General features: G+C 44.0%; 1 protein-coding gene across 1 annotated transcript; it reads right to left on the reverse strand.

Annotated features, from left to right (window-relative positions):
* Positions 1-10,196: 10,196 nt before the first annotated feature.
* LOC114635313 (C-type lectin domain family 10 member A-like) lies at positions 10,197-11,378 on the reverse strand. Its single transcript, XM_028783962.1, has 4 exons — positions 11,193-11,378; positions 10,945-11,096; positions 10,762-10,868; positions 10,197-10,612 (listed from the first exon to the last, which is right to left on the reverse strand). Exons 1-4 carry the CDS (start codon positions 11,323-11,325, stop codon positions 10,456-10,458), a joined length of 549 nt encoding a protein of 182 aa, XP_028639795.1. The 5' UTR covers positions 11,326-11,378; the 3' UTR covers positions 10,197-10,455.
* Positions 11,379-11,984: the final 606 nt, after the last annotated feature.

Genomic DNA, 11,984 nt, shown 5'->3' on the forward strand with positions numbered 1-11,984 from the left:
TGATGGAGTAAGTGTTGTGTGGCCACTGTAGGAGCTTGGGATTTGATTGAAGAACCTGGAGAAAAAAATCCACCTCATTACTGAAATAATACAGGATTCTGGAGAAGCCTTCACAGAATTCTTACAAAGGTTGAATTCAACTGTGAATAGAACTATAACACACCCTGAAAACATACATTCATTCATAGAACTAGTGGCATTTAAAAATGTAAATACTGTGTTTTCGAGTCTCTTGGTTCTGAGACCCAGGGGTACAGCAATATTAAAGGAAAAAAAATCACAAAAATCTCACATCAAATGTATATGAGTGTCAGAGTAACCTTTAAATGTTAGAGTCTTTTGTGGCAAGTACTTTTAGCCACTGCTTATCTTGCTCATCCTGTTCCTAGTCTGACTTTGAGATGCAGTCAGCCAGTTGAGTGTTTGAGCCTTTTGACTTACACCTTTTTGAGTTATCTTAGGAATGTTAATTATTTCAGGTAATACATGCATACATGTAATGCGTAGAAATATCAAATGTGTTGCCAAGGCAGATGTGAGGGAGGGAGAGCCGAGAACTGCAAACCCCAAATGGAATCAAGACAAACGCATTTCCTTAGCTAGTTCCCCATTTCTCTTAGTTCCTTTTAAATCTTTAATTTTTATGAAGGGTCAGGTACCGGGTAACATGAGCTAATTAAGCACAGCCCAATCCTTAGATCTAGGAAGAGAAGGACAAGAGGACCCAAGGGGCCAGTGGGTGAGGTGGCCAGTCATGGAATCCAATCAAACCATCTCCAGAACAAATTATTGTTGGCTTTTTAAATTTATTATTTATAAGGGCTATTTTAATGTATAATTAGGTATAACTTATTAAATTAGATCAACGTTTGTAAACCTATTATTTAGATACAGCAGAACCAGCAATATTTTGTGTGAGTGTCCAGTCTCAGGGAGCCATCGGCATTAGCCCTGTAGGAAGCATCAAGGTTAATATTACTGTGAGTCCAAATGGAGAAAGAGGCTTAGTCCCATCTCCAAATGTCCACCGCTGAGTTTCTTAAGCTTTGTCATGTGAAGGCCCACTGTCTTCTGCTCTCCTAACAGCAGCAGGACTGAAGAGCCAGTCCTGCCCCATCTCAGGAAGATGGCCTGAGAGTCTGCTCTGGGCTAGCTTTCACGGTCTGTGTTCCCCCCTCAGGCAGTGGTTTGTTTTTGTTTTTTTTTTCCCTCAGGCATGGAGGATCTACGGGTGTCTATACTTGCACCTGCTGTATTAACTGGCCCTGTGACAACCTCTGTCTTGTAATATTTAAACTGTCTTGAGGACTTTATGCAGCATCAGGTAATTAACTTTTTAGTCCTGAAATTAGCTTTTGCTATGAGGAGTGGATTTGAAAGCCACAAGTGAGCAATCGAAAGCCACAGTAGAAGGCATGGCCAAGTGAACCAGTATCCAGGTCCCACACCAGTCAGGTGGCAGGCTTAGGTACAAGGTTCCCCTGTTCACGGCATCCTCATAAATCAGTTCAGGAGACACTGACTGAAGAATAATTGTTCTTTTCCTCTGCTGTCTGAGAAGTTTAGGATGTGTGTTCTTACCTGGATAAAAGAATCCATCTCCTGTCATGTGGAACATGAGAAGAATTCATCCATCCTATAGACAAGGAGGAGGCTTTCTTGGGCAGGCCTACCTGGGCAGAGCTGGGTAGGCCTACACAGCCAGACTTTGGTGACCCCTCTCTGCCTGAATCTTTATCCTGCGCTGAGGATAACATGTGAGGTCTGGACTCACACCACACGGAGACAAATGCCAGAAGTGGGAGTTTCTAGACAGGTCAAATGATGACAATCCTGCTTATCTAAGAAAAACTTCTGAGATTTGATCTTAAAATGATGAGCTTTCGAGTGTTTTAAATTTCTCTTTCCAAATCTTAAGGAATCTTTACAACTAACCTTAGGGCTGGAGAGATGGCTCAGTGGTTAAGAGCACTACTGCTCTTCCTAAGGTCCTGAGTTCAATTCCCAGCAACCACATGGTGGCTCACAACCATCTGTAATGGGATATTATGCCCTATTCTGGTGTGTCTGAAGAGAGTGACAGTGTACTCGCATACATAAAATAAATAAATCTTTACGGCCAGGCTATGGTGGCACAATCCTTTAATCCCAGCACTTGGAAGGCAGAGGCAGGCAGATTTTGAGTTTGAGGCCGGCCTGGTCTACAGAGTGAGTTCCAGGACAGCCAGGGCTAAACAGAGAAACCCTGTCTCGAAAAACCAAAAAAAAAAAAAAAACCAAAAAAAAACAAAACAAAAAAAACAAACAAACAAAACCCAACAACCGGAAAAAAAAAAATCCTAACCTTAGACCTTAGGAAGGAAAAGAGAGGAAGTTTCAGAGATACATGGAAAGAGACTGTCTCTTTCAGGGAAAATGGCTAAAACACCAATGGACACGGGGGCGGGGGGAAGGCTGGGGAGGAAGGAGCTGAGTTTCAGGTCTATTAGTCAAAAGATACCTGTATGCTTACAGGAGGAGAGGGGTGTGTACCACGAGGAAGCAGGCTTGGTTTATATGCTACCTATGCTACATGGCAAGACTCCTATAGACTCTGGGTAAGGGAGTAGGACTCATTAATGTTTGATCAAAGTCAAGATACCTTGGGCCCTTTCAGGAGATTGGATTTCTTTCATGCTGTCCCACAGCCTTCTGCTCAGGGCCTGAAGGGCCTAGGTATGCTAACAGTCAATAGAAAAGCAACAGCGAGCTGGCCACTAGAGAGGAAGAAAGGTTTGAAGGTAAATCACTTAAGAGTTGTAACCTTCTCTTTTTGGAAGGATCTCAATACACTCTTAGTTCCTAGCAGGCCCTGGAGTGTGACAGAGAAATGTTGGCTGTCCACCCAAGTCTTCTTATCGTCTTTCCTCATGAGTTTCCAGCCCTGGTTGCTGAACATAGAGAAGAGCAGGTCTGCCAGCTGGAGCTCATCAATATGCTTGGTCCTATGTGCCCTATGGATAAGGGCCAGTCTCTGGTTCCTCACCAGTTACCAAGTTTTAAGAGAAATATAACTTAACTACAGAGCAGTCCTGTTTTATCAGAAAGCTATATTTAAGATAACTTAATGACTTTTTTCTTTGAACTTGAGAAATTCTGAGAAAGATCAAAACCTTTGGCAACAAAAGACTTGGAAGACTCCTGGCTAAGAGTTTCACAACTAGGGCTGGAGAAAAGTCTTGCTGATCAAGAGCACTGGCTGCTATTTCATAAGACCACAATTTGCTTCCCAGCATCTACACTCGGTGACCATAACCTCCTGTAATTCTAGTTCCAGGGCACCTGAAGCCCTTTTCTTGTTTCTATGGAATAGACACTTGCATATGTGTGTGCAAGTGCACAAGCACACACACACACACATTACAGAGGAAGAGGGACATATACACAGAAATAATAAATCTTTTCTTAAAATTACAATGGAGCTGTTCTCTCTGAACAGACTTTGGAATGAGGTGGTATGCTGAGATCAGCAATCCTTCAGTGTATTCAAATCTCTCCAGGACTGCAGAGATGACTCAGCAGTTAGGAACACTGTTTGTCTTGCAGAGAATTTGGGAATAGGAACTGGTATTGACCCCCAAGACCAAGTTCTCAGCACAAAGGAGATTTAGTTGCCCCAGAGAGACAACAGGCAGGGAATGAGAGACAAAGACAAGAGATACAGGATGAGGGAGAAGAGGAAAGGGTATATGTCTGGGGGTAGGGGGATGGACACAAAGGACTGCCTCTGGATAGAGAGGAGACAGACATGGCCCATGGGCAAATGGCAGTTTATAAAGGACAAAAGGAAGCCCTTTGTTAGGATGAGGTGTTTAATTTTAATTGGGCATGTTAAGTAGGTGAGCCAAAGAGGGCTTTTGATTGCTGGATTTTAATACTTTGATAGCTGGACCTTGGTATTTGGCCTGAAGAAGAGAAAGTGACCAAATAAAGGAAGAGACCTTGGAGGTTAGCTTTAGGAATGTAATCTAATAGTTGGTTTTTAGCAAGGAAGAGGGAATGTGGGAAAAGAACAAGGCCAGCCAGAGCCATGTTTACCGTGCTTGAGCTGGCTAGAATCCCTTTCACTAGGTTTGAGTCCCAGTACCTATATCAGATGACTCACAACCTCCTTGGTAACTACAGTTTCCGGGATTTGATGCCCTCTCCTGGCTATACAGGTGCCCACATGCATGCAGTGCACATGAGGTGGACATGCAGTGCACATGCAGATGAGCAGGCACATATAAATGTTTAAAAAACCTTCTTATATGTGCATTGGTGTTTTGTCTGCATGTATGTCTGTTTAATGGAGGTGAATCTTGGAGTTACAGACAGTTGTGAGCTGTGGGTGCTGGAAATTGAACCCTGGTCATCTGGAGAAGCAATCAGTGTTTTTATTTTTTAATTTAATTTAATTTTTTTTTTACACTCCAGATTTTATTCCCCTCCTGGTCCAGTCTGTGTTCTTAACCACTGAGCTATCTCTCCAGCCCCCACATATTTTTAAATTTGTAATCTTATCTTTAGTTTTTCCAACTACATACATATAAAATTTTCTTTCTGCAGAATGTACCCTTCATTGTTTGTCTACAACTTCATTTGAACCTTCTGATTTCCATCTTTTTCTAGTCAAGGAACAAAACCCTTTCTTTATCTTTTGTTGTTTTGAGACAGGGTTTCACTGGCTTGAAACTTGATATATCCACCAGATTGGCCTTGAACTCACAGAGATCGACCTGACTGTGCCTCCCAAATGCTCAGATTAAAGGCATGAGCCACCATGCCTAGCCCTTGCTGATTCTCAAACATCCTCCTTATTTTTTTAAATAATTTATTCATTTTTTCTCAAATCATAATTCATTCACACAGGGGTTATAAACACAGAAAGGCAGGACGTGGGGTAGGGGATGACACTGGAGTGTGGGTGTTCATGGGGAATACAGATATCTTTCAGAACCGGGTATCGGCTGGGTGAAGGTTCAGGGGACAGGTCACAATGACTCTCTGCCTATGACTCATTTGTCCTTATCTAAGTTGGTATTGTCTGCCAAGGCTACCTATTTACAAGGTCTATGACTACTCAGGCTTATAAATTTCCACAAAAGCTGCCTGTTTACATTAGCTTATAGCCATCTGTTTTGATGTTTTTCAACAGAGACCCAAGACTTGGTGTTAGTATACATGTATGACAGGCCTATTGCTGATTTTAGGCCTATGGCTGATTTTAGGCCTTCAGTGGGTAAGCAGGGCTGCCCCTGACATCTCTTCCCTTCTCTAAGTATAGAAGGGCTGTGGCAATTCTAATCTTGCGAAGGTGGGGATAGAGGCCTGACCTCCAGTATTTGAAGGGGACCTTGTAATGGCTCTGGTCCCCATGTCGTTGTCCAGTGAAGCATGAGGGCCATACACATCCAGATGTCTTTTTCCTGGAGAGGGGATACTTTTGACATCAACCCCTATGCAGTCAAGCTTGTCCCTTAGGGAACCCAGAAAGATATTTTGAATTTTTATTTATATTCCCTTGCAGTGCTTAGCCTCGCAGCCTAAGCAAAAATTTAGATAGCCAGTCAGAGGGGGTTCTGGGTGGCCCCACTCTGCTTGGTCTAGGGGCAGGAGTCCCCTCTTTTAGATTGAGTGGAGATGTGTTTTGGGAACACCCTGGATAGAGTAACAACCTTGTCTTGAGTCTCGTGGTCCTCCATAGCTAACTTATGATAATGTGTCTGAATAGGTTTTGATACCAAATTATCTATCTGTTGCTTCACAAAATTAGTCAGCCTATTTAAGGCCCAGAGACCAAAAGAAATATGCAGAAGTAACCCAAATAATGGTCCCAAAATGGTAGGAAGTAGGGTTGACAACCATGGAGAGGCTGAAAACCAATTCTTGTACCAGCATTCATCTGTCTCTTTCTCTCTCTGATTTTTCTCAGGGCCTTCACTGACCTATTTCATGCTCTCTTTAACCCTCCCTGTCTTGTCTATGTAAAGGCAGTATTCTTCTTTAAGAGCTGTACACAGTCAAGAGCTGTACACAGCCTTTTCTATTGTAATGGAGTAAATTAAGTCCAATAAGGATCTTTGCGATTTTTGGAGGTCTCTTCAGACAGCGAAACGAGGGATTTCTTCAGATTAGTGATGTTAATCTCTAGCTGTTTGATGTTCTTGTCAGTGGCCCTTCAAAGGTCTGAGTAGTATAAGTTCGGAGGCCAGCATCTGGATTAGAACTTCTAACAGCAGACATCACGGGTGATTCATTTTTACCTGAGATGCTGCCTGAGTTAAAGCTCCTGGGAGGCTCTCTTTTTCTCGGGTTTCTGAGGTTGGGTACAGAGCTGCCCCTGAGACCTGCTCTATGCTCGGGCCCAGACCGCAAGTCCCATCCTCCTTATTTTTGACTTTCACAGTGAAAGCCCCGTGCCCAGAGCCTGGTTCTTGTCTCTCTTCCCACCTGCTTCCTTCTTGCTTTGTTTCCTTCCTTTACAATTTGAACATCTTGATAAAAATCCTTCCCCTTTTCAACAAAATGCTCTATGCTTCTCCCAATTCCTTCACCAAACTACAGCTTTAGCTTCCTTCCTGTGCCACTGTGCATTTATACTTACGCACACTAATTAAAGTTTTGAACCTTAGACAGACTCAAGTACACCAAAGAGTTAAGAGGGTTTCCGTTTAGCTTATGCTATTATAAAAAATAGATACAATGACTCAGGAAAGGATACACATTAACAATTTTAATTTACCAACAAATCTAAGTCAGTGCATCTGTCAAAACTGCCTAAGTCACATGAGCAATGATGCATCTGAGCTAACTTTGTAGTCTTAATTTTATGTACATGCCCACTTGTCTGTAGCTGGATTTAAACAGAGTTTCCTAGGGAGCTTTACCTGACTGCCTTGTAGACATCATGTGATGGGAAGCGAGCTACAACACTCGGAAACTTGGGAAGTCAGAAGACTTACCAACCAGGAAGAAAAGGGAAACAAAATGATACAGAAGAGATTCAGGCATCTGCCTCCCAAATCTCCACTGCCACTGCCCATGGAGGGATCTCTTTGTCTTTGAGTCTGTTTATTTATGTGTGTGTGTGTGTGTGCACTTGTGTGCAAACTCATGTGTGCCACAGTCTGCACTGTAGAGGTCAGACGACAACTTGCAGGCATTGGGTCTCTCCTTGCACCCAGTCAATCCCAGGGACTGGACTCAGGTCATCAGGATTAGCTTCAGGAGCCTCTGTCCACTAAATCATCTCACAGGTCCTTGTCCTACAGTTTAAGGGACTCCTACTTAAGCAAGGGCTCTATAACATTACACATGATCTCACTGTTGGTGAAACTGCAAGCTATTGCAGCCACTCTGGAAATCACTGTAGAGAATTTTCACAAGGCCGAAACACTCCTTGGCATATGCCCAAAGGACTGGACATTCTCCTTCACAGACTCTTGCTCTGTCCCATGTCCACTGCTGTTGTATGTTCAATGGTAAGGAAACAAAAACAGCCTAAATGCCCTTCAACTGAAGAATGGACAGAGAGATTGTGGTACATATATATAATGCAATACTATTAAGCTGCAAAGAAAAATGAAATTATGAACTCTGTGGATAAATGGATAGCTCTAAAAATATTGTATCAAATGAGGAACCCAGACCCATAAAGTCAAATGTCACATGTTCTCTCTTATCTATGGATCCTATTACAAGTCTTCACATGTGAGTCTACAGCCTGGAATAACCGCAGAAGTCAGGGAGAGATAAAGGATCCCTGTAGCTCTAGAGAAGATAGTAGGACACAGGTGGTGTGAAGGGGAAATAGGTAAAACCAGGGTTGATAGTTAACAGGAAAGGGGTGAGGGAAAGCAGTACAGAGAGGAAGGGAACGGGGAGAGACAGCACTGTTTTAAAATGGTTTTTAAAAACCATAGAGAAACATAAATAATGTTTACTTGAATATATAGACATAGCTTAATACACTGTAAATATATGTGCATGTGCATATGCACACACATACACACATCTATGTTTTGGGTGAAGTTACACTACCTGGTGTAATGATACTCCCTAAAGCCCTAGACTATCTAACAAAAACCCCAGTGCCAGGCATGAGAAATCTCCCTTGGAGTTATTGATGAAGAATCCAAGAAGCTGTCAAAGGATTCAGGCTGTTGCTGTTGCCTTTGGTTGCCTCCCAGAACTTGAAGGCAAGACCCTACGACTGAAGTCACCACACACTTCAGACACAGGAGGAAGTGACCTGGAAGTCTCCTCCCTGAGCACCAGCTCCCATGGATCTGAAGGTGGTATGTGAGCTGCCACGGGAGAGGAGCAGACAACAGTCATACCTATGCCAAGCCTATGAACTCAATAATTACCAGGTCGGTGAGATAGTCCCAAGAGTGCAATGTCTTGGAGGTAGCCAACCCAAGGCCCACTCACTAGGAGGAATTCATGCCCAGTTTTACAAATCTAGCTCATTACTGATGAACAGTGAGGTCCTGGACCCTAGAGGAGACCAAACTATCACCACTTCCCCCAATCAGTATAAATCCCAACTGCATTCTAAATACCTGTCCTTATACCAACAGATAAGTGTAAATGTTCCAATCACCCTTAACACACACACACACACACACACACAAAGCTTGCTTTTTTTTAAGTAGACAAAGACCATTACAGAAACTCATAACTTTTCAAAATGTTATGGGGAGTCCATCAGAGATTACTACTTACAGATTACAGTCATTTGAAAGTCTTTATTCTGACCAGCTGGAACTACAGTTGGGTATTTGGGGACCCAAGTGTAGCACTGAGTGTACAGAGGTCAGAGATTTGAAGGCAAAAACCATGTGCTGGATCTCACTAGGCAGTTGCAGCAGAATCATGAGCAGGAGGCTTTAAAGTAGGGGGAGCTTTGTGTTCGAAATCAATTTGATAAGCAGTTACGTGGAGGGAAGGGGGTTGCCCAAGCAAGCACTCTAGCAGAAGTTAAGGTAGGCTAGATCGGCATCTGGACCTAGGGTTTCTAGAATAGAGTTGGGTAATTTTGCACTGGATTCCCCATCAAGGAGATCAGATAAACCTGAAATGGCCTTAGCAAGAATATAAGATGGAGAGCCTCTTGCCCTGCCACAAAAATGCAGCAGAGAAATTGACCAAGGAGAGTCCGACCCTAGTAGATAAATCTACAACATAACCCCACACCTAAGGCACAGCAGACCAGGATGTCTGCTGCAAGATAGTGTCATCTCTGTGTGATGCAGGGGAGCTACACCCATGATATCTCAGCAATATGCTCACCTAAGCAGGACATCCAGAACCCCAACTGCCATGCCAACATGGAGGTGGAAATCTCAAAAGGCCCTGCTTCTCAATGGAGAGCTACAGCCATTAGTGGCTGCTCAGAGGGGGAGAATCAGGTTTCTACAGAGACAAGCCCCTTGATAGGTTATCTAACCCCAAGCAGTCAGCTCTAATACACATATGAGCATACGAACAGCAGTAAGTAGACCTATCTGGATGTGTGTGTGTATATATATACATATTTTACATACATATATATGAAGCAATAATTGAAGAAGGAGAAGTCATGAACTTGAGAGGGAGTTGGGGGGACATGGGAAGGATTGGAGGGGGAGAGTAAAGGGGAGAAATGATATAAATATAGTATTCACATATGCAACTGCCAAAACTTAATTATAAAAAATTATGGTACGACAGTTATTAAAATGTACATCCTCCAGCATCTTCTTCCAGTGATTTAAACATGGAACTGACAACTCTCTGCTTTTCCTTTTCCCAAGATGATTTACAAAGGCTCCTCTTCTTTTAGTTTTGAGATGGTTTCTCACTGTAAAGCCCTAGCTGACCTGGAACTTACTGTGTTGCCCACAGATGGCCCTCCTGCATCTGCCTTCCAAGGGGTGAAATTACAGGCATGAGACACCATCATCCTAGCCCCATAATTTTCTTAACAATGTGATAATAGACCCCACAGTTTTCTCTGGAACTTAACAAGAGCTTTGATTAATTTGTCTTCTATAAATCTTTTGGGGATGCCTGGGTACCCTCTCATATTTTGAATTTGCTTTTACTCAGTCAAAGAGGATACATGTTAGATAGTGGTCTGTATAGGTTTTCATCTTATTACCCAATTTTGATAAAAATGAAACAACGCAAAATCAACAACAAGTATTTAATTTTTGTTACATTCAAAAGTTGCCTACAATAAGCTTCACACTGTACAAAATATCATAGATTTCAACAACCTCATTCTCCCAAACACCACACTACCCAGATCAAACACAATCCCTTCTCTTTGTCTTAAAATTCTTGACAAAAAAGAAAATCCCGAATAATGTTGAGACCAGGTAGGAGCATTCCAAACTCCAGGCCTGATCATCTGAAACCACTGAAGAAATAAATTCCTTGGAGAGAGCCCTAGTTATCCTTGGCCAGCGTTATCTCGCAGATCCAGAGATAAGGCCTCTGACAGACATTATCGTTCCAGCAGCCATCTGAGGTGAAGTGGACACAGTCTTCACCCCCTCCCAGTCCGTGTCCATACCAGTTATCCGGCTGCTCTGGGGCCCAGTTCCTATGAACAAACACAGATGTGGGCCTCCAGAAACCAGACTCTAAGACATACCCCCAAGATTCTACCACCCACCCCAGGGCCAGAGCCTTGGAAGTAGAGCAAGTCCCAGGCAAAGGCACTAGAGCAGGGCAAATGTGACACACACTCACTTAAAGCCTTTCTCAAAGTCGGTCCCATCCACCCATCGCCAGGGCCCATTTTGGTCTGTTAGGCCGATCCAACTGATCTCACTGGCTAAACGATTCTGCAGAAACTTCTAAAGAAATAAAAAGGCATGGTAACCTCTCTCTTAGACCAGGGAGCCTCCCAAGAAGAGGCTAGCCAGGCATCACCTGCTCCTCCAGGGAGTTGACAACCACCAGGTGAGAATTCTCCAGCCTGCAGTACTTGTCAGCTTCAGGCCATGACTTCTGAGACTGAGAGAACCAGTAGCAGCTGCCTTCATGCTCAGTCCAGTGAGGAGGGCAGCAGGCCTCTTCTGAGCCTAAGAAAAGCAAAGCAAAGATGGAGAGCAGAGGCAATGCCTATTGTGTCCTCGCCCCCAAGAAACTAGAGCAAACCACGCCCATCCCCTTCTCACTGTTGTTCTTGAGGTTGGCCAGATGGCATTTCAAGGCCTTCAAGTCCTTCCCCAGCTGTTGCACACGATCGGTTATGTCAGAGAGATCTGGGACACACAGATGACAGTGACAACAGTGCTCAAGCTGTGGCATACCCTGGTACGCAGGTGTCCTGAACTAGGCTCAGTCTCAGAACATCTCCACACACTGCGCATGCTCACATTCACTCTCCGTGACCGTTCTGGAAATATCTCCACACACTGCACATGGTCACACCTCCGGCCAGGGCCCAGTGGAACCTCAGCCTCCCCTGTTTTGATAGCCTCCGCCTTCTTCTCCACTGTGCTCACCAGAGAATCCACCTTCTGGCTCAAGCCTTGGCCTGGAAGAGGACAGTTCAGCACCAGGAACCACATTCACCCATACCCTTCTGCACACTCTGGAGACCAGGACCCCTCACCTGTCTCCAGCTCCTGCCTGTGATCCTCCACCTCCACTTTCAGAGAACTAATCCCTACTTGCAAGCTGTCAGCTGCAGAACAAGGAACTGGAGCTCAGGACTGTCCACCCTACCCAGCTCACTCCAGCCCAGAACCCTGTGAGAGCCCTGCTCACCCCTGGAGTCGAGGGCCTGGAATTTAGTGTTTATCTTGGAGGTGGTGTTGTCTAACGTGGTTCTCAGGGTGTCTAGGTCTCTCCTTAACTGGGAACCTGATGAAGAAGACAGGATAATGAGAACCACGGTTTCTCAGGTCCATTCTGTGGCAGCACTAGGCCGGGCTCCTTGCACAGAGTGACACTCTGCCTCACAG

Source organism: Grammomys surdaster, unplaced genomic scaffold (assembly GCF_004785775.1).
Source record: "Grammomys surdaster isolate TR1022 unplaced genomic scaffold, NIH_TR_1.0 90618, whole genome shotgun sequence".
Taxonomy (NCBI): Eukaryota; Metazoa; Chordata; class Mammalia; order Rodentia; family Muridae; genus Grammomys; species Grammomys surdaster.

What these genes read in the sequence shown, in the direction of transcription:
- LOC114635313 (XM_028783962.1), bottom strand. Translation starts at nt 11,325, where the DNA reads ATGCCACAGCTTGAGCACTGTTGTCACTGTCATCTGTGTGTCCCAGAT. An exon ending in GGCCAACCTCAAGAACAACA is followed by an intron (nt 11,097 to 11,192) that starts GTGAGAAGGGGA and finishes TGCTTTTCTTAG; the next exon opens with GCTCAGAAGAGGCCTGCTGC. An exon ending in GACTTTGAGAAAGGCTTTAA is followed by an intron (nt 10,613 to 10,761) that starts GTGAGTGTGTGT and finishes GTTTGTTCATAG; the next exon opens with GAACTGGGCCCCAGAGCAGC.